Source organism: Podarcis melisellensis (assembly GCF_964234715.1).
Source record: "Podarcis melisellensis genome assembly, chromosome: 14".
NCBI classification, from domain to species: domain Eukaryota; kingdom Metazoa; phylum Chordata; class Lepidosauria; order Squamata; family Lacertidae; genus Podarcis; species Podarcis melisellensis.
Genome location: NC_138546.1, coordinates 25,284,207 through 25,311,229, shown reverse-complemented (window position 1 = coordinate 25,311,229; position 27,023 = coordinate 25,284,207). Strand labels below are relative to the sequence as shown.

The window sequence follows — 27,023 nt, the reverse complement described above, 5'->3', positions numbered from 1 at the left end:
GGAGGGCGCAGGCAGGCTGTGCGGGGTCTGCGCGGAAGAGCCCCTGCCCGCCCGGCTGCCGCCGCTGTGCTCATTCCATGGCCGGGAGAAGAGCGCTTCAAATAAAACACCCGGCCCGCCAGGCCACGCTGGGAAACGTAGTTTGCGCACCCCGCGCGGGCGCGGAGCCCAAGGGCGAGGGGACTACAGATCCCGGCAGCCCCCGCGCCGGGGACAGAGGAGGAGAGGCCGGGTGCAGGGATGGAGGGACGGGTGGGCGAGCGAGTGAGTGAGTGGCAGCCGCCAAGCCTTGGCCGAGAGCCAGGAAGGGCCTCCCCGGAGGAGGAGGAGGAGGAGGAGGAGGGAGGCGTAGAGCGGGAGGGAGGGAGGGAACCCCAGGGGTCATCTAGTGACGGCGCCCCAATCGAAAATTTGACTTTAAAAAAAAAAATCTTTCAATTTTTAAATTTTTCCCGCGGCACACCAGGCAACATCTCGCGGCACACTAGTGTGCCACGGAACAGTGGTTGGGAAACACTGTTCTAACCACTACACCATCCTTTACTGCAAGTGTAATCCCAGACTGTCTTGCAAATAAAATTGAATCCAGTTACACCCTCAAAGGACTCAAAACAAGGCAGGTGTTTCCAAATTCTTCTGCCAGGGAAATTCTTCTGGGCATCCTGGGCCCCTGCTCTGTAACGTGATACAACTTGGGACCAAAGTGGATGTGAGCATCTGGGATGCAGGATCTTGCCTCCTCCCATTGGGTGGGTGGGGAGGGGAGGAAAGTACAATTTGCATCTAGCTACATCTCCTTTGGCCCCAAGTCTAACCGTCTTCCACCAAGCCTGTCTCAAGCCCAAAATTAAAAGCCCATTAGATGTCCTTCCTGCCGCACTGTGGCTTTTCTAGGCCCAGCTCTTGCAACTTGGCATGACAGCACCACCCCTCACCGTTCCCTCCCTTCCTTTCTCTCCTTGCCAGGGCGACGTTGGGGGTGAGCGGGTTCTCCAGAGGCGGTGGACGACCTTCCTGAAGGCCCAGCTGCTGTGCTCACATCCCGAGGACGGCTTCCCCTTCAACGTGCTGCAGGACATGTTTGTGCTCACTCCAGGCGAGAACTTGGCAGAGACTGTCTTCTACGGGGTCTTCACCTCTCAGTGGTGAGCAGTGAGAGGAGGCTGCCTCTCTGGGCTGCCAGGTTCCCTTGGCAGAGGGCGCTTGGTGCATGCCCCATTACTTCTGCATGCCTGTGGGTGTTTGACTGCCCCATTTATATATTTATTGCCAATCAATTTTATTTTTCAAATGTGTAACACATCAATGCCAAACTAAAACTAATACATTTCCCCCCAAAAAAACTGGCTTTGCACTCTTTCAGATATTTCCACTTCTTACCCTTTTACATGCTGCTTATTTTACAGATTTATCTCTAATTAACACCTATTTTTCTTTAGCAAATTCCTCGTCCCTCAGCTGTGCATTTGCCAGCTCCTGCATATAGATCAAACAAAATTATATCAAATGACAAGTGAGGTTATAGTCGTTTAAATCTCTCATTCTTCTTTCTTGACTGTCCCATCCTTGACCCTCCTTCTCCTTCCTCCTCTCTCCCAGGGACAGGAAGGGCGCTGGGGGAGCTGCAGTCTGTGCCTTCTCCATGGCGGATGTGGAGGAAGCCTTCAGTGGGCTGTACAAGGAAGTCAACCGGGAGACCCAACAGTGGTACACGGACACCCACCCTGTGCCGGAGCCCCGGCCTGGAGCGGTATGTCCATCACCCAGCAACCAGCTCCATGGGCTTGGGGGCGGGAAGGCCTTGGGACTGATGCTGGTGGGTCTGCCTGCCCTCCACCTTGAAGGCTACCAGGCTGCCTTTGGCTTTTGCCTGAGATCCTGCAGAGGGTAGGGGCTGCCACAGTCCAGTGCTGGACAACTTAAGCTGCTGCTGCTGCTGCCATGCACCCCTTCGCTTCAAGATGGCTCTTTCCTTTTAATCCCCCTGCCCACAGTGCATTAACAGCCAGGCCCGGCGGATGAAGATAACCTCCTCACTCCAGATGCCTGACCGGGTGCTCAACTACCTCAAGGACCACTTCCTGATGAGCAGCCCCATTCGGAGCCAGCCACTCTTCCTCCTGCAGGGTCATGCCCGCTACCAGCAGATCAGCGTCCAGCGTGTCCAAGGCCTGCACCGGGCCTACGATGTCTTGTTCTTGGGCACAGGTGGGTGGTGGCAGCGGCGGCGGCTGGGAAGAGGGAGGCAGGGGGAGGCCCTCCTGCAATGGCTGGAATGTCAGGAGGAGGAAGAGATGGTTCATAGCTGGGCAAGGGGAAGGATGGACCCCCCAAGGTGCTGGCTGCCTCTTACCTGCACTTCCTGGATATAATATATCCTTATTTTACACACACACATTATTATTATTATTATTATTATTATTATTATTATTATTATTATTACACTCCAATTCTCTCATTCTATAGCTGGCTTCTTTGTTCTTGCTTCTGCCTTCAGAATTTTCCCTGTTTCAATTTGTCCTGTGTGTTGCGATTCTTTAAGACACCTAGTGAGGGGTCTGGATCAGGCCCAAAAAGGTGGGAGAGGAATTAGAGACTATGCTGAATTTAAAAGTGGGAGAGGTCAGTGGGAGAGTGTTGCAGAGTGAGGCACATCTTATCTTAAAGGCTGTTGACAGGATAGCCCAGGGTTTCCCAAGCTTTGGTCTCCAGCTGTTTTTTGGACTACAACTCCCATCATCCCTAGCTAACAGGACCAGCGGTCAGAGGTGATGGGAATTGTAGTCCAAAAGCAGCTGGAAACCCAAGTTTGGGAAACCTTGGTCTAGCCCAACCTAAGGTCATCCTGGCCACAAAGGGGAGTCTGTGCCGTTTCCACTTACTCAGAATAGCAGGCAGGAAACATGCCCAACAACAGGAGAGAGAGAGACCAGGCCGTCGGGTGTCTGGGAAGGCTGTTGGCCGCTCTTGGTTGGGACCTCCAGACTTCAAACATGCAGGTTTTGGTTCTCTGTGGCTGGCCCTGGACAGGTGAGGAGGGAAGGGATGGAGCTCTTCTGTGGGGGACTGGCCGGCAGGTGGGAGACAGCTGTTTGCCCTGGCCCTCATCGCTGGGCTCCCCTTTCTGCTTTCAGATGACGGCTGGCTGCACAAGGCCGTGGTGATGGAGCAGCAGGTCCAGATCATTGAAGAGATCCAGCTCTTCCCTGCTGGGCAGCCTGTCCTCAAGCTGCTTCTGGACCCTGCCCAGGTAAGACAGAGGGGCATCCTGGGAAACTCCCGCCAGCATCCTCATCAGAAGAGGGAAGTCGTCTACACGGGAGAGGGAAGTGGCCAGTTTGGGGATTGTGTGCCTTCCAAGAGGACTCAGCCCTGAGCTTCAAAGCGAGGGTTCCCTCCTCAGTGGCTGCTGTAGATCCACCCTTGCCTTGATCTGCGTGGGCACCTGGGGTCTCTGGAGGGAAAGCTGTGCCATATCTTGCCTCCACTCCTTCCCAGAAATGTTGCTCTGTGCTAGCCTGGACTCAGGCAGATACTTCTGAACCAGCAGGGACCCCTTAGCTAGGCACAGTGGGCAGGACAAGGGCTGGTTTTGAGAGCTTCTGTTGCCTGGTGGCCAGCTGCTCTGCCCACAGGGGTCAGGTGCTGCATGCCTGGCTTGTGGCCGCTGGAGACCCTCTGACAAGTGACCTGCAGGGGGCACGGTGGGCCTGCTCTGTGGAACGAGCCTGACTTAGCTCCTCCCCGCAGGGCCTCCTTTACGCTGCCTCCTACACTGCGCTCGTCCAAGTGCCGCTCTCCAACTGCAGCATGTACCGGACCTGTGCCGAATGCATCCTGTCTCGGGACCCCTTCTGCATCTGGAGCGGAGGGGCCTGCATTCCGCTTCTCCCAGACCGCTCATGGCCCCATGCAGGGTGAGTGCTTCTTCCACCAGGCCTAAGAGGGGATGCCCACCTCCTTCCTCCCCCTCCCCCTCAACCCATGGGTGGCCTCTGCCCCCTCCCTCCTTGCCTCTCCCTTCACCATTGCTGCCTCCATCTCTCACCAGATCCAGCTGGCTTCAGGACATCGAAGGGGCTGATGCCACCCAGCTTTGCCAGACGGGCAATGGGCAGTCCAGCCACTCAGCCACAGGTAAAGACCAAAGCTGGGGTGGGGGCTTTGAGAACTCTGGGAACAAAAGAGGGAAAATGAGATGAGGGGTTACAGGCACTCTCTTTCTGGCTCTGTCCTGCCTGCTGACCTAGAGTCTCTCCAGCAACTTATTTATTTATCACATTTATATTCCACCTTTCCCTCAAGCAGCTCAAGGTGGCATACATTCTTCTGTTCCCCACAATTTTATCCTCAGAACAACCCTGTGAGGTAGACTAGGCTGAGAGACAGTGACTGGCCAGTGAATTTGATGGGGGTGAGGGGATTTGAACTCTGGTCTCCCAGGCCCCAGTCCGACACCACACTGGGTCTCCTGGGCTCGGCTGCCTGGCAGCCTCCCTGTGGCACCCGGGGCCTGACTGGTGGGTGTCCCTTCTCTCCCCTCTGCAGAAGAGCCCCCGTGCCAGGCGGTGGTGATCTTGGGCTCCAGCGCTGTGCAGACGCTCCCTTGCCCGCAGCTCTCCAACCTGGCTTCTCGGCACTGGTTGCACAATGGGGTTGCCATCAACACCTCGGCTGTCCTGGTGCTTCCCAAAGGAGAGCTGGTGCTGATGGGCAGCCCGGCCCAGGCGGGACGCTATGACTGCTGGTCGCAGGAGGGCGGATTCTGGCAGCTGATGGCCAGTTACTGCGTGCGGGTCGAGCCCACTCTGGGAGCCCGGATCGTGCCCCTCCAGAACCCCCTGGAGACCATCAGCACCTCCAGGAGCGTCTCAGCGGCAGCCGCGGGGAGCAGCATGTCAGCTCTGCTGGAGGGCAAGACCTACTGGACGGAGTTCCTGGTGATGTGTGTGGCCTTTGCCGTCACCGTGACGCTCCTGACCCTCTTTGTGTTGCACCGGCACCGCAATGCCGTGAAGACCTTCCTCAAGCAGGGCAAGTGCACCAGCGCCCATCCCAAGAAACCCCGCAAGATGGGGCTTCCCGCAGAGAACTTGCCCCTCAACGGGGCCCATACGCCCAGTGCCATCCTAGACCACAAGGGCTACCAGGCCCTCCACGACAGCCACGCGGCCAACACCCCTCTGCATGCCGCTCCGGCGACGCAGCCCAGCGTGGCCTTCTCGGAGTCCGACCGACGCCCACTCAGCGTCCACGAAAGCGTCGTGGAGGTGTTGACTCCCACCCAGCGGCCGCGTGTGCGCCTCGGCTCCGAGATCCGGGACTCAGTCGTATGAGCCGCATTGTTGCATCCACAGACCCTGCTGTGCTGAGCCTTCCGAGGAACCAGGAGCTCCTGGTGCCCCCGCCCAAACCAGAACTGCCCTACAGACTGTGAACGGACAGAAGAGGCCCTGCAGTGTTGGGCACTTGGGCCGTGTCCCCTCGCCCTGTGCTGGGGCACCTGTGTGTCTCTGCGCTGCCCTGGACTCCTTGCAAACAACGGCCGGAACCTGCAGAGAGCAGAGCGGGCACTCCTAAGCCTTGAGGAGCAGGGCTGGCCTGCTCCCCAGCTGCTGCAAGGATGCTCAGCTGGGCAGAAGGGGAGACACTTTGGCCCGGGCTGTCGTCCTAGGTCAGAGGAGCCAGACCCAAGCCCCACTGGGCTGGGGCAGGACGAGAGACTGCAAGGAGGCTGCAGAAGGAGGCCCTGCCCTTGGCCTGCCCCATTCCTGCACTTCCTTCCAAAGAGAGCACCCTCTGGGCCAAGGAGTGGCACCTGCAAGCTCTCTCAATGGGTGGGTGTGTTGTGTTGTGTGCATGGGGTGGAGTCTGGCTTTTCGTGAACTCTGTGGGGTTAGGGGGAGAACCTGTTGAATGTTTAGGGTGTTTGCTTGGTGTGTGGAAGTGTGAGAGTGGGGCTCAGGTGCCATGTTGCGAGGGGACAGGGACACAACGCCCACCGAACACAGATACCAGGCCTGCCCTTCTGACTCCTGCGCACTCTAGGTTTGGCTGTCTGCCACTGTGAATTCTGCCTGGGCTCCAGCACAGAGCTGCCTCCTGCCCGGGCCAGGTATGTGGAAGGGCAGGCCCTGGCTTGGCCACTCGCAACAGCAGCCCCAGCGCACCCCCACGCTTCCCACAAGTGCACTTGCACAAGCCTTGTGTGTTGGTTGTGTTTATTTTTACATAAAAGTTGACGTCTCCTTTGACAACAGCTTGGACCTGACGTCTCTCGACACTGCCCAGCCTTCTCACAGCAGCCAAGGCTCCCTGATCCCTGCCTCTCAACCCTCCCTGGCAGCTCCGGTAGCAGGGTGTGGGCTTTGGAGCCTCCAGGTCCCACCAGCATTCCTGTGTGCCCCTTGAGCGCTGGGAGCTATGGCACATACCTATGGGCAAAGCCTCAGCCTCTACTATCTGGGCAGAATGGCTGCTGCTGCTGCTCCTGTGGGCAACGCAGGAATCCTCCCTACCCCCACCGCCTGTCTCTTTCTGGCTGCATGACTAGAAGTGGTTCCGAATGGGGCAAAGATCAAAGGGTAGAAGGAGCAGGGGACAAGCCTTGTTGGAGGAGGCAGTAGAGGAGCTTGCTCCAGCAGCCTTTCCCACTCTTGTCACGAGGGGCAGATGCAGTCACTTCTTGCACTCTGCCAACCTGGGCTTAGTCCTCTCTCCACTGAGGGGGTAAACAAAAGCAGGCCAGGGGACTTATAGGTGCCAGGTCCTGAGTTTTATTAGTAGCAGTGTAGAAACAAGATCACAACAGGTTTTGTAAAAAGAGGGTGGAGATTTAAGGCTTTCGGAAACAGCCACCAGCCTCGGGCTTGCAAGTGCGCCCCCAACCCCAGCCCCCTCCGCCAGCTCAAATAACTGGCCACAAAATTCAGATCCAACACCCCACCCCAACCTGCCTATATCACAAGTGGGCCAGCAGTGGGGACTGTACTTGTCTTTGCACCAACTGCTCTCCCAACAGCTGATCTCCAAGTGGGGAAGGTGAGAAGCTGGAAAGAGTTTGCAAAGGAGTGGGCAATCGTTAGGAGCTGCTGTCCGTTTCCCAGGGTGCGAAAGCCAGTCCAGGGCTCACAAAGAGACAGGCAGAGTTGCAGGCAGTCCCTGCTGCAGCAAAGGCACGGAGTCGGTGGGAATGTCAGTGTAGGTACAGTAGCGCCAGGGAATAATGATCGTCGTCGCCCAGGATAGAAACCTCCTTGGAGTGTGACTTCTCTGATGCAGCCGAGAAGAGTCCAGTGCTCAGCACTCAGCTGGGATCTTCCCTGTCCCAGGCTGCAGTGAAGCAAGAAGTCAAGAGTACAGACCATGGCTCCCAGCATGCCTTGCTCCACAGCCATCTCCTCAAGAACAGTAGTGGGGGGGGTGAGGCTCAAAGACACCCCACCCTGTCAAGAGCCTGGTTGCTGTCCGGACCTAGAGCTTGGGTGGGGTTGCAAGGCAGGATCTTCCCCTTGGCACAGCTGTCCTCGGGTGGTTAGAAAGAAGTGGTTTGTTCCCTCTGTAGAGAGGTGGAGGCATCTTCCAGCGGGAGGGAGAAGTAGGAGGAATCAGAGCACAATTTTGAAGGAACTGGGAGAGAAAAGGGAAGAGGAGGAATAATGAGTTTGATTTTGCAAACTTGGGACCGCAGGAGCTCGTAGGCAGAATACTCCCAGAGCAGGCTCCTGAAGCATTCACACATGCACACACCCCTGGCTGTGAGCTAGCTGGTCAACCAGGGAGCAAGCCCAACCCCAAGTGAAGCAAGGGAAGGGCAGAAGCTACCTGGTGAAGTCTGGGGAGCGGGAAATTATGTGCTGGAACTCGGAGAGGTTGATGGTCCCGTCTTTGTCGATATCGGACTCCTCCAAGATCTGATGGAAACAAAGGAGCCTCGTGGGGCAAAAGCAGCAGCAGTTCCCAGATTGGGCCGACCTTCCTCTTCACCCCACCCAGGGAGAGAGGTGAGAACTCAAACCCAGCTCCCCAGCAGCAGTAGCCCCACCTTGGCTGGTACTCACGTTCTGGATGAGCTGGTCCATCTCCATGGCACTCAGCCTGCTGTCCTCACCTTCCCCCGTCAGGCAATTCACCAAGTTCTCCAAATCCTTCTTGTCAAGAGTTCCATCATCATCAAAATCTGAGGGTGCGGGAGGAGAACAGAATTTGAAAATTGAATTGAAATTGAAATACTTTATTGTCACTTGTACAACTTGTATACTGTGAGATTACACGAGCATTCCCCACTCAGCTCTCTTATTCTTAATTCCCCTCGTTTACTGACACACACACACCTAACCCGAAAGTCAGTTGCCCTGTTGTTATCTTTTCATTCAGCAGCCTAACAGCCCACGGATAGAAGCTGTTCTTTACCCTGTTGGTGCGACTAATCATGCTTCTGTATCTTCTGCCTGAGGGCAGGAGATCAAGAAAGTGCTGGCCAGGGTGTGAATCATCCCTGAGAATTTTCCTTACTCTCCTGAGGCAACCTTATTCCGCTATTTCATCTAGTGGATTCACGGGACAGCCCATAATATCTTGTGCTGTATTCACCACCAGAGGGAATAGAGATAGGCACTTCCTATCAGATGATGTCAAACCAGCATACCACACTGTGATGCAGTATGAAAAGACACTTTCTATTGTTGACCAGTAGAAGGAGATCATCAGATGTTGATTGACATTGTTCTTCCGCAAGACTCTGAGGAGATGGAGTCTCTGTTGGGCTTTCTTAACCACCTGGGTTGTATTTATTTTCCAAGTAAGGTCTTCACCGAGATAAACTCCTAGGGATTTAAAGGAAGAGACTCTCTCCACACAGCCCTCCCCGATGTACAGCAGGGCTAGTTCTCCTCTCTTCCTCTGAAAGTCCAACACCATCTCCTTTGTCTTGCTGATATTAAGGTGCAAGTTGTTCTCTAGGCACCATGTAGATATTTTTTTGGACCTCCCCTCTATACACTGATTCGTCTCCACCTCTTATTAAACCCATTATGGTGGTGTCATCTGCAAACTTAATAATTGCTGTAGACTGTTCAGAAGGGTTTCCCATTGCTCATCAAGTTCAGCAGTGCCCAAGCAAGGGAGATAAAAGCCACTTCTAACTGACCCCTTCCAAACATGGGGTAAGCAAGGAGATATGCCACCTCCAGATGTAGAGAGGGTCCTTCACCCATGCCTGCTGGTAGCCATCAATCCTCAAATTTTTCTGATCCTTTGACCAAGCTGCTGGGAAGCCAGCACCACCCTGTCTTGAGGCTTTGAATCCCATAAGCTCCTTTTGCACACTGTGTGCCAATACGTATCCCCGTGCGGCTCTTGCATTTCAGCTCTTTCAAAGAGAGTACAGCTACACTCTCAGCTCACAGAAAGTCTCCCAACAAAGTGCTTCCGCTTTCTCTCTCGCAGACTAAGCCCCAACCAGGCTGGAACTCACCAAAGATGCGGAAGGCGTAATGCGATTTGATCTCTGGCGTTGCAGAGTCGCTGAAGACACTCAGCATGTCCAGAAAGTCCTCAAAGGACAGGCCGCCTTCCCTGTCATCCGTGGTAGAGAAGACGTGGCAAATGCGGTGCCGGAAGGGGTTTGCCTGGAAGCACAAAGAGGGATGGGGGGGGCTGTAAGGAGCTTCCTCCAGTGTGTTATCCAAAGCCAGTGCAGGTACGAAGAAACAGAAGGCTAAACCCATACCAGCAAACTGGCCCTACAGATCTACCCATGGCAGGGATGGAGAAATGTGTTGGACCCTCCAAGTGATGCTGGATGCCCCCTGCCCCCAGCCTACACAACCAATTATCAGAGATTAGATTTATTTGCAATACTTATATCCCCACTTTCATTATAAATGATTTCAGGACAGGTCCCAACAGTAAAAACTACATAAATCCAGTCAAAAATTCAGACAAATATCTGCAGTTTACAGTATAGTACAAAGATCACCCCCCTCGTGCTCCCTCTTCACTATACAGGCCTAAATTCAAAAGACCTAGAGGAAGGCACCAGCTTACTGGAGGATGTGATTGTTCCACAACCAGGGTGTCACCACCGAGAAACCTGAGTCCCAGCACCCAGGACCTTGTTTGGTGATGGTACCCCCAAGATGGCCATCCTGGCAGATCTCAAATCACAGACTGGACAATACAAGGAGGGAGAAGACTGCCTTTAGGGCTCTACATATCTAAAAACAAAACAATGAGTTGGGCTCACTAGCAAATAGATGGGATGTGCAACCCAGCCACAGCTCTTGGATGCACCCAGCTGCAGTCTTTTGTATGGGTGACAGAACAATAAACATTTATCCTGTACAGACCTTGTCTGAGAGGCAAACAGTGTTCCCCTCCCCTCCCAGCATACCCGCAGTTCAGGCAGCATCAAGATCTTGCTCTTGGGAATCCTTGTGGTGAAAGCCTGATCCCGGTCCTCCTTGGGCAGCAGTTCACTGAATCGCTTGTGGGCCCTGGAAGAGAAGATAGCGGGCAATGCCAGCCAAGTTCCTTCCTCCCTGGACGGATGCCCTGCCCAGCTGGCGCCAGCTTTCCATCAGCCCTGCAGCACCAGCTCCTCCTCTCTTTGGTGGGGGGGGAGGGTGTTTTTCCTGTGCTGCCCTATGCCTGGCAGTGCCCTCCTCCTTATCCCACTTATCTATCCACACTCAGCTTGAGGAATTCCCACTGTCATCACCACATCCCTCCAGGTGAAGCTGCAGGTGCCTCTGAACCCTTGAGCAAAGTCCGTCTGTCAACCCAGGGCTGAGGCCAGGGAGAGGGGACTGGACCTTGGCATTCCCAGGGGAGAGGGAGGGCCACGGCAGCTCAGTGATGGGACACCCAGTTCAACCCCTGCTGGTATCTCCAGCCCCTCCCTGTGCCAGTAGAAATGGCTTGGCTACCTTAAAATCATAGAACTGCAGAGCGGGAAGGGTCACCAAGGGTCATCTACTCCAACCCCCTGCAATGCTCTCGAGAGTCAGGCAAGCTTGCTCAGCAATGGCAGGGTCGTTGGGAAGCCTGTCTCCCCACTGCTCACACCCAGGCGCCCTAGAAAGAGCCTCACGAAGCAGTAGGATATATACTCACAGCAGGATCTCTTGCTTGGTCAAGAAGGTCAGCTCCTAGGAAAGCGGAAGGGGGCAGAAAGGAGGGAGAGAAGGTTAGTCTGCTGGAGAAGAGGGAGGGGTGGAGGGGTCCCATCATGCCCCCCTCACCAGTCTGCCCCGCGCCCTGGGGCTGCCCTCCAGACGTGGCTGGACTCCTCCTCCCAGAAGCCTGCACCATCTATGGGCAACAGGGATGAGCTGGAGTCCCGCCACATCTGGAGGGAAGCCCTCTGGGGGGGGGAGCTGACGCCCACACACAACTTCTGCCTCTCAGCTCCACCCCCACCCCGCCAAACGAGAGCCCAGCGAAGGCGTCCATAGCCCCCACCCACCCCGTCCTCGGACAAAGGCGGCCCAGCAAGCTGCACAGCGAAGGGACGAGGCGGGAGAGGGTACCTGGTATTCCCCCAGAAGGTCTCGGGGTAGGCGGCTGCCGGAGGCCCCCATGGCGACGACGGTACAACTTGAAGCAAACTCCGGGAACTTCCTTGTCTCCTCCTCCTCCTCCTCTCCACTCCCCTCGACGGGACGTCACTGTCGCCAGGCAACCACTCCGTAGCCCCGCCCATTCCGAAAGGAGGCAGGCGAAGCCCGGCATGGCCCGTTGCGGGGGGTGGGGTGTCCCGGGATGCGTCGCTGCTGGGAGACTCCGAGGCATCCCCTCCTCCGCTCGCCGGCCGGCCAGTTAGGACAGGATGGATGGAGGCCCCCTCTCCCACCGCTCCCCGCACCAGATTAAGCTCCGGCGGTCGGAGCCGTCGAGGGGGAATCAGCAGCGATGGCATCCCGCGCTGTGGCCAAGCCGGTGATGGGCTTCCTTCCCCAGATCAGTCGACGCTGCTGCCAGTCCCGCCCGACGACAGCGTCTAAGGAAGCGCCGCCCGGGACGCGGCCACGTGGCCCACCGGCAGTCCGACGTGAGCAGCACGGCGGCGGCAGGTGAGGAAGAAGAGAGAGGAATACGACCGGACTTCGTCTGCGGCGCCCAGGAGAGGTAGGAGGCTAGGAGCGGGCCGGGCTGTGTTGCTTGTGGGGCAGCGGGGAGGCTGCAGTCTGAGCCCTGGGCGGCCTCCCCTCCTGGCGATGCTGCTGCGGATCTCCCAGGCGGCGACCCTCTGGACGCGACCCGGAGCACGCCGAGCTTTTTCGCCAACCGAGGCTGGGGCTGGCGAGCCCCCTGTGCGTTAAGAAGCCAGAGGGGGACGCCATGGTCGAGGAGTGGAGGGCACCCACTGGCGCTGCCTGGACTCCCCCCTATTTCTTGTGCTTTCAGGAAACGTACAGCCCAGCAGGGCCACAGAGCAGGAATGGGGTGGGGAGTTTCATCCTTCACACTGACCCAGTAAGCATAGCTGTCAACTTTTCCCTTTTCTTGCGAGGAATCCTATTTGGAATAAGGGAATTTCCCTTAAGAAAAGGAAAACGTTGACAGCTATGCCCAGTAAGTCTGCCTTTGCCATCCTGGTGCCTCCATTTGTTTTTGACTACAACTCCCATCAGCCCCCAAACATCAGGAGGGTACCAGGTTGGCGTTTGCAAAGGAAGAGCTGGTGGTGCCAGCCTCAGACTCCTCCTCCACATATGTTTGGCCTCCCAGTCCAGAGCTGAGTTACCCAGCCGAATTGCAGGCACTGAAAGCAACCAAGAACAGGTCTCTGGGGTTTCATTGTGGCTCTCTCTAATGCGGGCTCTTCTGTCTTTCTTAGTTCTATTTCAGAGCAGCAGAGGAGCCTCTGGTTGCCTCCACCCTAACCATGGAGCTTGGCCCCACCGGCCATGAACCTCTGAGACCCCAATCTCAAAAGGGCTCCGATCTCTCCCCTGCAGAGGTTTTTACCTATGACGAGAGGGACTTTGTGCTGAGTGGAGTAGAGTGGCAGGAAAACAGAGGGAATCGTGGACCCGCTGGCCACACCATGTCCCGCTTTGACAGAGTTCTTCAGTCAGGCTGGAAGGACAGACAGAACCGGGGACTCTTCCGCTACTACTTGGAGGAGCTGCAGACTCGGATCCTGCCAGGGATGGTAGGATTTGTGGCCCAGCTGAACATCCAAAGGGGGTCAGAGAGGAGGAAACCCCAGGAGATCCAAAGCATCCAGCAGAGATTTGACCCCCAGCAGTTCAACTTCAGCAAAATCCGGCCTGAGGAGATTCTCTTTGGCATGTCTAGGGGCCAGACGTCCTCCAGGCCCTGCTTTGCGGGCGCTCAGTTTCCGCCTGGCTCTGCCTTTGTCCTTGTCGTGATCAATGTCAGCCCTTTGGAGTTTGGGCACGTCCTTCTCATCCCTGATCACACACTCTCATTGCCACAGATCCTCACCCCACAGGTCATCTGCTTTGGCCTGGATGCTGTCCTCCTCAGTGGCCACCCTGGCTTCCGTGTGGGTTTCAACAGCCTTGGGGCGTTTGCCTCGGTCAACCACTTGCACCTGCATGGCTTTTACTTGAACTGGGAGCTGCTGGTTGAATCAGCCTCCTGTGAGCCTCTCCTGCCCGAAGCAAACTTCTATCTGCTGCAGGAGGTCCCAGTTCCCTGCTTCGTCTTCTATAGTGAGGGGCAGCAGTTAGAGGAGCTGGCAGAGCGTGTTTGCCAGGTCACCAACTATCTGGTAAAGAAGGAGATCGCTCACAACCTGTTCATAACCAGGGGTGCTAAACCAGAGGGGCCCGTCCACTCAGGAGCCCGACCTGGAATCCGGATCATAGTCTGGGCCAGGAAATCCTGTTTTGGTACCAAAGAAGAGTCTGCATTCAATGTGGCTCTCTGCGAGTTGGCAGGGCACCTGCCCATCAAAACTGCCCAAGATTTTGAGAGTCTCACAGAAGCACTGGCCATTCACACCCTTCAGAAATGTCTCCTCCCAGACTCTCTGTTTTCCCAGCTCCAGTGTGAGCTGGTGGCCCTCCTCAAAGAGTGATGTCACAGGGATGGTTGTGCTTCTGGAAATTCTGCTAATGTGTGCCGGTTCAGTAAGGAGGGGAGAGAGACCTTGTTTACCCACAAATACCATGGTAGGAGGACATGCAAAATTGCTGGTCATTAAAGCATAAATTCAACTGAATTCCCGCCTTTGTTCTTTTGACTCACAAGCTGTAACACAATATTTGCTTTCCTTAAAGTGCTTACACGGAATCAGACCATTTAGCTCAGTATTGTGCACCCCAGGAGTTGCCAACATAACCAATTAAGGGAATCAAAGTCCACATCTAGGTGGGCACCACGCTTGTTACCTCTGGTCTACAATGTCAGGTGTGAGATCTCTAAGGTACCAGGTAGGAATCTTTGCCGGCCCCACTGGGAGATGCTGCCTGGGCTTGGACTAGGAATCCTGCTCTGCATTGTTTGAGTGCTAAACTGAGTATGTGTGATCCCTAAGCATTCCCAGTTAGAGCCCCTGTCAGTGTAGACAATACTGAGCCAGATGGGCCAAGGATCTAATTGGGCACATCCTTAATTTGACATCTTCATATATAAACAAACTGTTGCAAAAAAGTAGGGTTGTATACAATGCCATGCTACTGAAAGCCAGCGTGGGATAAGCATGAGCCTTGGGCACTGGTTGTAGAGATCTTGTCTTTACAAAAATGCCCTAGTATTGCCTGAGCCACCCCTGAATAACAAGTCCTGCAGCTCTGGTGGTATTTATTTGCTCAATACACCTCCTATTAAGAACATAAGAACCTACTGGATCAGGCCAATGGCCCATCTAGTCTAACATCCTAGCTGAACCATCAAGTAGGATTTAGGCACAAGAACAGCACTATCCCTTCTTGTTGCTTTCAGAAACTAGTAGTCAGAAGCATTGCTTCCTTCGCCTGTGAAGGCAGGGAAAAGCCATCGTGGCTAGTAGCCATTAATGGTCCTTTCCGTGAAGAAGTTTTGGATAACTCTAAAACTTGCACACTTTGGCATGATAGAGGTGATTTCGGTTTCTTTCAGGGCCACCTTTTTATTTTACATCTATGTATTTATTTAATGACGCTTTTTAAAAACAAGGTCAAATAATGTCCAGATAAACACAAAGGAAGAAGAGAGGAGAGAGGCTGCTCATTGGCTTTCTAATGCTGTCACAGGCAGCAAGGACTCTAAACAGGAATCTCCGAGACCGGATATCCGCTTCCACACTCCCTCTCTCTCTCCCCACCGCCATGTCAGGGAAGAGACGTCCAATAGGAATGAGCAAATCCGAGAAGCGCGGCTTGATGGTCCATGTAAATCGAATCACAACGCAGGCCAACAGCGAGCGAGATCCCGCCTCACGTCACAAAGAGGAGGTCGACAGGCGATGACGAAATGCAGAAGCGCAGTAGAAGGAAGCGGCGCTCCATCCTTCGAACCGCCCTTTATGGTCGTGCGCTTCGGCCCCGCCCCTTCGTCCGCGTCCGCCCGAGGGGGCGGGGCCCGCTGTCGGCATGGTGACCGCGTCAGGGCCCGAGGCAGCCCGAGGCCCAGGCGCCGCCGCCGCCCCGGGGGAAGCCGCGGGGCCGGTAAGGAGTCGCCAGGAGGAATGAGTGGCGGTGGGGCGAAAGAGCCCACAGGCCTGCCGGTGGCGGCGCAGCCCTGGGGTCTCTCCGGCCCGGGAAGCCTCGAAGGTGCCCCGCCGACCCCTCTCCCGCCCCCGGTGACTCCTCTCGTCCCTGCGGAAGGGGGCCGTCGAGGACCCTCCTCCTCGCAGGGTGAACCTGAGGCCGCTTTTGTGCTGTCCTCCACGCCGAGGCAGTGTGTGGATGTGAACCGGTCAGACCCCAAAGCAACCCCGGCCAGCCTGGCGCCTCGGAGCCCAGAACCGCAGCCGGAACCACTAGAGGTCCTCGCAGGCCCAAACACCTGGAGGGCGGCGCCAGGCTGGCTAAGGCTGCCAAAGATGGGGTCGCTGGTACCCTGCAGGTGTAGCTGGGAACAGCTCCCACCCATTCTTGGCTTACATGCCGCCTGTTGGTATTTGTCGAGCAACATCTGGAGGGCTACAGAGGGTCCCCTGCCCCTCCTCTCCCCAAGGTCCGCTTCCCCAGAGCTTCTCTCTGTGGCACACTGCTCTTCCCCTTTTGCAGACATGCAGGTCACTTAAGTATGGGTTCCTCTCCTGGAGGCTGTCTTCCCCTATCTGGTGCCCTACAGACTGTTTTATGACTTCCATAATCCCTGACCATTGACCATACTGGTTGGGGCTGATGGGAGTTGTCATCCAATACATTTTGGAGGGAGGATAGTTGGGGAAGACTGCCTTAATGCTTTCCTTCTCTCCCCCCCCCCCCCAAGCCTTTGCAAGGAGAGCAAGGAGTGCTGAAATTGGAAGTGCAGAGTTGACTACAGAAATAATATTTTAATTCTTTGGTTGTATTCTTTTGATTTAGTTACTATCCTTTACTTTTGTTTAAGATGAATATTGTAAACAACCCTATGATCCTGACAGCCTGGATATATAGTAAATAAACAATGAATAATATACTAGTACAGTACTGCTCAATCCATGATTAATACTGCTAAGGCCAGCACAAATTTGCGCCACTCCCTGCCATACTTTGCTGTAGGGTTTGGCTGTCCAACCTCTCCAAGCTGCCCTCTCCCTGTCCCCTTCTTGTTCAGTGTCTCTTGATGTCCCAGTCTTCAGGCAGGGCACCTCCTCTGTCTTTGGCTGCTAAACTGCATAATCCAAGCCTCTCCAGTAATTTGTGGGTAATGAGCTCTGCTGGTAAACTGAATCAACTGCAAGTAAAATGTGGATTTAGAAATGCTTCAGTTTTAGAATCTGGAGAGTCAGAGCAGGTATTAATATGAAAGTGGACCTGCCATTCTGATTCATTATGAGGCATTTTGGCTGGAAGTTTTAGAGGAAGGGAGGATGTCCTAGATGGCTGAAGAGGCTTGGAAGAAATCCATAAAGATAGTGCTACCATTTTAAAATTTACCTATACCCCACATTCAGGAACATCCCTGGGCAGCTTACAAATAATTAACATTCCAGTAAAACAAAAGCATTAAAATGCCACAATACAAAGGAGCATTATAAAGAAGACAAGTTTGCTTTGGATTATCAGTAGCTAGTAAGAAATGTCAGAGTGGCCGGCTCTGCTGACAACCCTTCTTCCCTGTGCTCTTTTGCAAGAGTGCCTGAGAGAATGAAGATCAATACAGACGAAAGCAGTGAGTCTGAGAATGAAACTGATGAAGACGAAGATGAGGATGACGAAGGGGGCCTGTCAGATGAGTCTGCCAATGAATGCCTTAAGAGGCTGGATGCAGAAAACAAGGATAAGCAGCGAACCCAGGGCCAAGGGCACAAAGGCACTAAGCCACCAGGGCAGAAGAGTGACCAGCCGGGGGTCTCCCTGATCGATTTGGAGGAGCAACTGGCAGAAGAATGTGAGCTGGAAGAGGCAAGAAGGAAGAAGAAGAAGAAACACAGGTGGGCCACTTCCGGGTTTCCCCCTTGTGAATCTCTTCGGGGCAAGCTATGCAATTTCCATTCGCACTTAGGAGTGCAGACACCGCCGCTGTTGGAATCCCAGTTCTCTACTTCGCCCCCCCCCCCAAGTCATTGTGTTCTGTTCCCCACGGCCTGGTGGGTTGGCCCCATGTTTCCATAGGCATTTCCCCTCCCAGCAGCCGCTGCTTGTCAGCTCAAAGTTTGCTCTCTCCAGCCGCTGAGCCACTGTTCCATCTCAATTCCAGGCTGCTGTCCATCAACCTCGCCAGCTGCAAATATGAGAGTGGTAAGTTAGGGTTGCTTCTTGGTGGCTTTCTCCTGTACCCTGAGAGCATCATCACATGGACCCTGGTTATTGTTTAATAAAATTTTTATTAATTTTTCAAACACATAATAAAAAACAGACACATCACAAAACAAAAACAAACACAACATTGAACATATATCGACTTCCCCATACCTCCCTTTCGCTGCATCCTTATTCCAAAATTCTTTAGCAACCCTTTAGTCAGTTTATCTAATTAACTTCCTTTTCATTAATTTTTTTTTTCATGGACCCTGGTTATTGCTTGGTCTCTTGGACTGGCTTTATGCCATTCACAGGGGAAGGAACCAACAGCAAGCAGGGTGACTCCAGGCAGCTTCTGAATTGGTTGGGCATGGGGACCTGTGAGGTACCTGCATTAGGATAGAAGTTCCCAGGGTCACTTTTGTTTTGGAGGGTTGCTTCCCCCCCCACCTGCCAAAGGGGTGACTCCTGCTGCTCAGATGGTTGCTGCACTCCCGCTGCCACCAGCAATAACCAGAGGGGTTCCAGTGCCTCTTGGATCCATACGGCCCTCTTTCTTTTGCTGCAGTTAGGCGTGCTGCTCGACGCTGTGGTTTGAAAGAAGTGGGGGAGGACGAGGAGTGGACCGTTTGCTGGACTGATTGCTCGGTCTCCCTGGAGCGTGTCATGGAAATGAAGAGGTTTCAGGTAGCTGGAGCAGAGCCAGAGGGGAGGGAGCTGTGGCTGGCAGGCACGTTGGAGTCAGGAAGGGAGGTAGCTAGTCTCTGACATGTTACAGCACTTTTGATCTCTTATGCTGCCTCAGGCAGTTCTGGGACTTGAGTGGCTTGTGCCCCTCTGCTGGGGGAAGCCCCTGGGAGCAGTCAATCAACACATTTCCCCATGGGCATAGCCAGGATGTTCATTAGTGGGAGCAGAACTTCAGTTGGCTATTGATTTTTATTGATTTGGGGAGGGGCAGCTGCCCATGCATCTGTCTGATTAAGCCTTGGCTCTTCCATGGCTTTGCCACTACCAGGAGGGCATTCCTGTGTGCACTCCACTGCCGTGCTCTGATCCAAATTATCACAAGGGGAGGGTGGTGGGCAAGGTCTGGCTGCAACCCCTCCTAGACAGACACTGCTTAGCCACAAATTAGACTGCCAATGGCAAAGCATTGTTAGACGGGCTCCCTTTACTTGGAACCTTTGCTTGGTGCAGAACACAGCAGCTAGATTGTCAACATTTATGTTGTGAACTGTCCTGAGATTTTCAGATGCAAGGTGGCATATAGATTTAATAAATAAATAAAAATAAACCAACCACTTGCAAAATATCCTGCCATCTGCATCTGCTGCACTGGTTCCTGTGTATTTCTGAGTTCAATTCAAGGTGTTGGTTTTTATGATTGGTTGTACTCAGTTTTAATATGGAAGCTTTCTAGGGAATCCTACAAGAAAATTCCCCAGGCAGTTTCTACATTAAAATGGATATTGGAAGGTGGCATAAAAAATACCCTAAATAAACAGCAACACTCCTTTCCAGATGCTGGTGATTCTCTTCCCCTGTCCCTGCTCTATTTTCAGAAAATCAACCACTTCCCAGGCATGGCAGAGATCTGCCGCAAGGACCTGCTTGCCCGCAACCTCAACCGCATGCTTAAGCTCTTTCCCAAGGAGTACAGCATCTTCCCACGCACCTGGTGCCTGCCAGCTGAGTGAGTGAAGGGACTCTGATCCAAGTGGTGATGCTGGGGGAAGGGCAAGCAGTGGGCCACTGTTGGGGAGGGGCTTCTATCACTTAGTCATCCTATGCCAGTTCTGGAGCACACACATGTATCCTCATTCAGATGAACAATTCCTGCCACTGGCTTGAGAGAGGGCACCCTTTGTGGAATCTTCCATATGCCAGCTTCTGTGTTGTCCCTTTATAGCTATGGGGACTTCCAAGCCTATGGGCGCATGAGAAAGAACAGGACTTACATCTGCAAGCCAGATAGCGGCTGCCAAGGACGGGGCATCTTCATCACACGCAATCCCAAAGAGATCAAGCACGGCGAGCACATGATCTGCCAGCAGTACATTGCCAAGGTGGGCCTGGTGGACACCAAGAGAGAATGGCCTCCCTTTGCCTAAATGCACAGCTCCTGCCCTCTTAGCCTAGCTGGACTCCTGAGCTTACTGGCTGTCTGGCCCTGACCGCCAATCACAGACCCACCCCTCTCTCTGCAGCCCTTCCTCATTGATGGCTTCAAGTTTGACATGCGCATCTATGTCCTGGTCACCTCCTGCGACCCACTGAAGATCTTTGTCTATGAGGAGGGGCTGGCCCGCTTTGCCACCATGAGGTACATCGAGCCCAGCAGCAGCAACCTGGTAAAGAAGGGATGTTTCCCAGGAACTGGCATTTGCGTTGTAGAATAATAAGCTGTTGTGGTGCCTGATGTGATTTCTGGGAGCTCTCCAAGAGGGGGTGGATGGATGTAGTGTCCCTGTGGCACTTTGCAAGTGAAAGATCAACCCAGATCCATTCAATGGAGTCTTGCTTGAGAGATGCTGTCAAGGAAATGAACTGCCCTCCTTGCATCCCATGACAGGCAGCACTGAGGCATGGGGGCAAGAGGGCAAGAGGGTTCTTGCACTGCTCAGGCAGGACTGATGGATGCTGTTGGTCCAGGGAACCTAGGCAGGAGGGGAATGGGCCTCCAGGTGTGGACAGTAAACCCTCCCACTGTCTCTCTTGCAGGAAGACATATGTATGCACCTGACGAACTACGCCATCAACAAGCATAACGAGAACTTTGTGCGTGATGACAATACAGGCAGCAAGAGGTATTTTCCTTGCCAAGCCCCCTGCAGGAGCAGAGCTGGGCTTTCTGCTTGGGGGAAGCTGCCTTCTGCTAAAGTGACTGCTTAGATGGGCAGAGGCAGCTGGAAGCAATGCAAGCTAGAAGGACAGTGCAGGGTGGGGGACAATGCACGGGTTCAGGTTTCCTCTTAGCCAGAAACTTATCCAAGGTCACTCAGGCCATCTGTATTATGGAGGAGGGGTAGAGGGGGCACATTGTATATGGAGAAGATCCCATGTTCAATCTCTGGTAGCATCTTCAACTAAAAAACATGGCTGAAGGCAGGAAGGGTCTTAATGCTTGTTTGGAAATATGCCCTGCCGAAAGGGGACTGTCCTGGTTGTCCTGCTGAGCCCCTTTCTTTGTGGATGTGGGGATCAGAGTTTGGGGTTTGGCCATCCTCAGGAGCAGAGTCTGGCCTTGACATCCCTGCAGCCCATTTTCATCCCCATAGGAAGCTGTCCACACTGAACAGCTGGATGCGGGAGCACAGCTATGACACGGCCGAGCTGTGGCGGGACATTGAGGACATCATCATCAAGACCCTCATTGCTGCCCACCCAGTGCTGAAGCACAATTACCGCACCTGCTTCCCCAACCACATATCGGGCTGCGCTTGCTTCGAGATTCTGGGCTTCGACATCCTCCTGGACAGGAAGCTCAAGCCTTGGCTCTTGGAGGTATGTGGGGTGCTGTTGTCCTTCTGAAGCAGAATTCCCAACGGGAGCCTGCACTGCTTCTCTGCAGCAAGACCCTTCCATCTTTGCAATTCTGTGATTCTAATCCCAAGAACACTCTCAGCCCCCTCTTCAACACTCTTTTGTTCTTGATCCCAACGAAGTCTGGGGAGAGTCTCAGCCTCTTCCTTGATAGTTCCTTCTCCCTGATCCAGCTAGTCTCCATCACTCAGTGGTAGATGGTAGATGCAAGCAGGTCCCAGGTTCAATCAAAGTAGGGTTGAGAGAGAGACTCCTGCCTGAAACCCTGGAGAGCTGCTGCCAGTCAGCGTAGACAGTATTGAGTTAGATGGACCAAGGGTCTACTCTTTTGTATCTTGAAAGAAGCAGGAAAGATGTCTACAAATACCTTGGAAGTCAGAGGTGAGGTGGGGTGGTTATCTTCAGACAATAGTAACACAAACAGGCACATGAGACTGAGTCGGGATGCTTCCAGATCTGATTTAAAATTGTCAGTCCTGATTGGCTGTAAATATCAAACTTCTCCCCGCGCCCTCCAAGGTATGCCAGCCTGTCATTCATTCCCAGTCCAACCACTTCAGGCTCCTGGGGAACATTTTCCATCTCCCTGAAGCACCCACTGTAATCCTTACTGCTGCAGTGTCTTGCTACCCCCTACTTGACTAGCTGCAACTGTATACAAAAAACTGCAAACTATTTCTTGGGAAAAAATAAGCATCAGAATAGATGCCTCTATCCTAGAAGGAGTGGAGGTCCTGAAGTCTCATGGGTCAAACCAGATCCCAGAGTGGCCATCTTGTAAGGAAGCTGCATGTAAAACCCAGGCCCTTCCCCATTGCTATTTCCCCTCCAGGTCAACCACTCCCCCAGCTTCACCACTGACTCCCGCCTGGACCGTGAAGTGAAAGATGCCCTGCTCTGCGATGCCATCAATCTTATCAACCTGCGTGCTTGTGACAAGAAGAAGGTGCTAGAAGAGGACAAGCGGCGGGTGAAGGAGCGCCTCCTCCAAGCCCACCAGCCGCCCCGAGAAGCCAGGTAACCCTGAGAGGGGCCCAGCCTGACTGTGGCTGTACTAAGTGCCTCCCTTGCCCTGGCCATGCTGCCTCCTTCTCCCCCAGAAGCAGCTTTTCCTGGCTTTGCCTTCAGAGATGCCCAACACCCAGTCCCTGCAGCCTTGTCAGGTTGCACGTTAGCCTCCAACCACCACGAGGGAGGGGAGAAAATGGAGCAAGGAGCCAATCAGATGGGTTTGCCTTTATTTCTATGGTCCTGTAATGGGCCATGTGGCAGTGCAGGAGTCCTGGATCCTGGCATGTGGATCATTGGTTGCCTTGGCAGAAGCTGTGCAACACCACATGCAGACAAGGTGGGGGAGCAGGGGGAAGAGAGGGAGGAAAGTGGTTTGGGTACCAGTGACAGGGGAGGCCAAGGGGGACGCAGAGGACAGCAGTGCCCATTAGTCTCTCCCTCCCTGGCAGAACCTAGGATTTCTCTGCTGCCGGGGCCCCAGCCTGAACTCTCTCAATCTGCAGGCGGGAGCAGTTGGAGAGCAGTCAGGCCGCCTGGTTGGCCCAGGCCGAGAAGTATGAGAGCAGCCACCTGGGGGGCTACCGAAAGATCTTCCCATCACGGGGCACAGAGAAGTACAACCCCTTCTTCAAGCACAGTGGATCCCTCTTCCAAGAGACTGTGGCCTCCAAGGCCAGGGAAGAGTGTGCCAGGTAGGGCAAGGGGAAGCCATTCATCACAGGGCAGGCTGAGCTAGGCCTAGTCCTTGCATGTACACACACATGGACATGCAAAAGGATGACACACCCACACACAATGTCTTGTGTCTTCTGTCAGGCAACAGCTGGAGGAGATTCGCCAGAAGCAGGAGCAGAGGGAGAGTACAGCTGCGAAGAAGAAGAGGGATGTGAAGGAGAACTTGCAGGGGGAGTCAGCAGGGGAGAAGGGGAAGGGAAAGCCAGCCCTAACTCGCATAGCCTACAGCCACAGCAAAACCTGGAACCCAAAGGTACCTCATGGGGGAGTGAGGAGCAGCTCTTGAGTCCCTCCCTCTTCTAACACCAGGGAGGAGGAAGGACTTTCAAGGCCAGCTGCTGCACCTAGAGATGGAGCTATTCTACTTTAGGAGCCTGGTGAATGTTTCTTTTTAAAAAACTTGCATGGTTTAAATCTTCTGCCTGCCCCAGGGAGAAGTGAGAGATCCCATAGTCCCACCCCAGCCTCCCTGCTCCTTTCCATAGCTATTGCCCCCATATATTCAGCCATAAATGCAAGCGGCCTCTTTTTGCTGGAACTGAGTTTGCAGTTCTGAGGGAGCCAGTGCCTTTCCACATGCAGTGCAGTTGCAGAAGGGTCATTGTTTGCCTTTTGGCAACCTGGAGCTTGAAAGAGCCTGAGTCCCGCCAGACCTGGCGATAAGGGCGGGCCTTGTGCTTTGTCTGGCATGGCTGCAGAGGAGCTGGCCAGAGGGCTCTGTGGGATACAAGCTGCAGGGCAAAACAAGATCTGGGGGCTAAAGCTGGAACACAGCGTCCTCAGCCGAATTAGATCTGGTTTTGCTTCTTATGTGGAGGAGCAGGTGTGTTGTTTTGTTTTCTGTAAGCTGCTTGGTGAGCTGTTGAGGATCTAAATATCTAAAATGAGCCCAGCTCCTCTTCTCAAGTCTGACCCAGGCTGCCTTTTTCCCTAGATATCCTCCATACCATATGACAGCATGACCCCCCAGGCCATTGTGGAGGAAGAGGAAGTGGAGAGGGTCAAAGCCCTCCTACGGAGGGAGAACCTCATCCGAGGGCTGGGCATCGTTGACCAGCTGACACGCCTGCTCCGCAACACGGAACCCAAGCCTGTGGAGGTCCAGAGGCCACACATTAACATCTCAGAAAGCCAGGTATGCAGGTGCTGTTTCCAGATCCCAAAACGCACACTGGGTGGAAAGTCTTGGAGGAGATCTCTCTCCAGCAAAGGAGGAGGGTTGGAACAAACATTGTTCCCTGGCTCTGGAGGGAGCTGGGTTCCTGCTCCTGCCTTGCAATCAGCCTGCCTTGCTCTCTGGCTTTGTTCTCTGCCTGCAAAGCAGAAATCCTTCTGACTAGTCTCAAAGGGCCAACTGTTGTGCCTTACCAAGGCTACGGAAATGTTTAATGGCTGGTTTGGGGGAACATGACCAATGGGGAGTGGATGCCTGCCATTCCCTTTGGATGTGCTATGTGGGTCTTTGTAAAGAAGCGGTCAGTGTGGGAGGGGGACACCTCAAAACCTGACAGCAGCCACAGGTGACTCCTGTAGGGTCCCCTTTCCAAGCCTCACCCTGCTGCTTTTTTCTTCCAGCCTCACTTTCTCCAGGATATGTTTAATAACCGAGAGCCACAGAATCTGATGACCCTCGTCCCCCTCTCCCTCCTAGGGGGCTCCGTCCAGGAGCTGGGCCAGCAGATCATGCAGCAGCAGCCCACAGCCCGTGTCCAACTACTGGGAAACCAAGGCTTCATCCCAACCATTTTGGGTGCCCTGTCGGGCTTGGGCTCGTCTTCCCATGAGTCCTATTCCACACACTTCAAGCCGCAGCTCCACATCCAGCCCCCCAAGAACATGAGCTGGTTGGGTGCGGCCATGGTGGGCGAGCCGGGTTCTCTGGCCCGGATGCTGAAGGCAGGAGGGCGCCGGTTTGGCAGCGCCAAGAACAAGCTGGAAGTCGGTGAGTATTGTGGGTGAGAGCCTTGTGGTCCTCTGGTGCTGCCCCAGTTGCTCCACGACCACTGCCAGCAGCAGCAGGAGGGTTGAGACACCAGGAAATGTAACCTTTCCCTGTCTGCGTGCTCAGGAACCCCAAGACTCAGGAACAGGGGCAACATGAGGGCCACAGCCTGCAGTGGAGACAGGGCAAGCAAGTATCTTGGCAGGTGTGTCCAGCAGTGGTGCCAAGGGGCAGCCAGACCACTGAGGAGCAGGGAGCACAGGCGGTCTTCTTCAGCACCACCACCTCCTCCTCCCTCCCCCAGCATGTTGCTTGCCCTACAGGCATGGAGCCCGGCCACCCATGCTTCTCTCCTCCTCCTCTTTCAGGCAGCCCTGCAAGCAAGCGGCCCCTGTACATGAGCTCCGGTTCCCTGAACTGCCTGTCGCACGGTGGCAAAGCTACCAGCCACATGTACAGCAGCTTTCCCTTCCCCTCTGCGGCAGCTCCGCTAAACCGCACTGATCTGCACGGACTGGCCATCAATTCTGCGTCTGCTCCGCTCATCCGACGCACCAGCCCACACCGCTCCAGCAACATGGCCACTCTGCATCTCAACCAGCCCAGGTAGCCTCCTCATCCTAGGTCCTCTCAGGCAGCAGCAGGATGGACCCTGCTAAGAAGGTCCTCCAGTCAAACTTCCTCATGATCTCCTTGTCTTTCTCCTCCCCCAGGAAAGGCACTTGACTTGACCTCTTGGCGGAACAGCAATCCAGGAGCCAGAAGAGCTGGGGGACTTTGCTGCTGCGGCCTGTGCCAAGAGGGGCAGTAGAGGAGGTGAAGCCCCTGCCCTGTGGAGGCAGTGGCAGCAGCAGCAGTGGCCTGGTGCCATGGCCCTGGGCACAACACATCCACCCCAGCCAGGCAGTTGTCCAGGAGCCCCTTGCCAACCTACTCCTCCATGCCAAATTTATTTCCCCCTTTCCCCACTCCAAAGCAGCAGCAACAAATTCTAATAACAGTATTAGACATCTTTGGTCGTGCCCCCACTTCCTCCATGCTAACTCCCCTGCCGCCAATGCTAGTCAGCCTGCCAAAGGCCAGGTCCCAATCCTGAAGAGCACTATGAGCTGGGAACGGAGTTTCTTTTGTAACCGACTTTGTATTAAAGTTTTATACGGTTATACAATCTGGGGTCTCTCTCTCTCTCCTTTGACTCACAAAGCACAGCATCTTGTTCTCCCAGCAGCTACCCACTTTGCTGGGAGCAGGAACAGGGACTTCCTTACTCCCCCCCCCCCAAAAAAAGAGTTTTTATCCCTCTCTCATAGCACTAGAGCTTGCAGACATCCAATGAAGCTGAATGTTGGAAGATAAAAGGATGTCCAGCAGAGTTAAAACTATGGAACTCCCTCCCGCAGGAAGCACTGATTGCCACTGAATTTGATGGCTTTAAAAGAGGATTAGACAAATTCATGGAGGAGAGTACTATCGATGGCTACTAGCCACAGTGCCTATGCTCTGCAGCCATAGTTGGAGGCAGCAATGCTTCTGAATACCAACTGCTGAAGCCACAGGAGGGGCGAGGGCTCTTGAGCTCAGATCCATCTTGCAGGTTTACCATGAAGGCATCTGTTTTTGCCACTGTGGGAACAGGATGGTGGGTAGATCCAGCAAGCTCTTCAAAGAGGCAGAGGAATACAAAGAGTTCCATTGTTCTTTGCCCGTCATCATACTTGAATTTCAGTGAAAGGGATGCAAAGGGGGCCATGGGTGTAGGCAGTGGAGCAGCAAACTGTGGCAGACCCTACCCCACCCAGGGCTGGCCTCCTGGGTGGGGTGGAAAGCATAAGCCTCCGGGCCCACAAGGTTTACAGGGGGGAAACGGGATGCACCTTATTTTAGGGGTAGTTTATTCAGTTTGCATGCAGTTGCATTCAGCGAAAGACTCTCCTGAA

At 54.2% G+C, this 27,023-nt stretch overlaps 4 protein-coding genes across 8 annotated transcripts in view; 3 read left to right on the top strand and 1 right to left on the bottom strand.

Annotated features, from left to right (window-relative positions):
- Positions 1-6,257, top strand: part of SEMA4B (semaphorin 4B) — a 36,009-nt gene extending 29,752 nt beyond the window's left edge. For all 5 annotated transcript variants that reach the window (XM_081888135.1, XM_081888134.1, XM_081888132.1 and 2 more), the window contains 7 exons: positions 967-1,145; positions 1,600-1,750; positions 1,995-2,208; positions 3,135-3,250; positions 3,751-3,917; positions 4,052-4,137; positions 4,549-6,257. In XM_081888135.1, the coding sequence (XP_081744261.1) occupies positions 967-1,145; positions 1,600-1,750; positions 1,995-2,208; positions 3,135-3,250; positions 3,751-3,917; positions 4,052-4,137; positions 4,549-5,336 (1,701 nt within the window). In that variant the 3' untranslated portion in view covers positions 5,337-6,257. The remainder of the gene's footprint in view (positions 1-966; positions 1,146-1,599; positions 1,751-1,994; positions 2,209-3,134; positions 3,251-3,750; positions 3,918-4,051; positions 4,138-4,548) is intronic.
- A 503-nt stretch (positions 6,258-6,760) lies between these two features.
- On the bottom strand, positions 6,761-12,128 carry CIB1 (calcium and integrin binding 1). Its single transcript, XM_081888137.1, has 7 exons — positions 11,532-12,128; positions 11,116-11,150; positions 10,394-10,496; positions 9,476-9,629; positions 8,061-8,179; positions 7,825-7,913; positions 6,761-7,629 (listed from the first exon to the last, which is right to left on the bottom strand). The coding sequence occupies exons 1-7, from the start codon at positions 11,580-11,582 to the stop codon at positions 7,608-7,610; spliced, it is 573 nt and encodes a 190-aa protein (XP_081744263.1). The 5' UTR covers positions 11,583-12,128; the 3' UTR covers positions 6,761-7,607.
- Positions 12,129-12,218: 90 nt separating this feature from the next.
- Positions 12,219-14,197, top strand: GDPGP1 (GDP-D-glucose phosphorylase 1; the record flags this gene model as incomplete). Its single annotated transcript, XM_081888138.1, is given in 3 exon segments — positions 12,219-12,233; positions 12,235-12,477; positions 12,842-14,197. Coding segments are annotated over 3 exon segments (1,470 nt in total). The 3' UTR covers positions 14,054-14,197.
- A 1,308-nt stretch (positions 14,198-15,505) lies between these two features.
- TTLL13 (tubulin tyrosine ligase like 13) lies at positions 15,506-26,254 on the top strand. The gene is made up of 16 exons (XM_081888205.1): positions 15,506-15,623; positions 17,243-17,542; positions 17,809-17,849; positions 18,421-18,539; positions 19,418-19,548; positions 19,765-19,921; positions 20,063-20,206; positions 20,577-20,662; positions 21,134-21,359; positions 22,231-22,415; positions 22,913-23,101; positions 23,226-23,397; positions 24,079-24,279; positions 24,720-25,086; positions 25,455-25,692; positions 25,800-26,254. The coding sequence occupies exons 2-16, from the start codon at positions 17,256-17,258 to the stop codon at positions 25,810-25,812; spliced, it is 2,556 nt and encodes an 851-aa protein (XP_081744331.1). The 5' UTR covers positions 15,506-15,623; positions 17,243-17,255; the 3' UTR covers positions 25,813-26,254.
- The last annotated feature ends 769 nt before the right edge of the window (positions 26,255-27,023 follow it).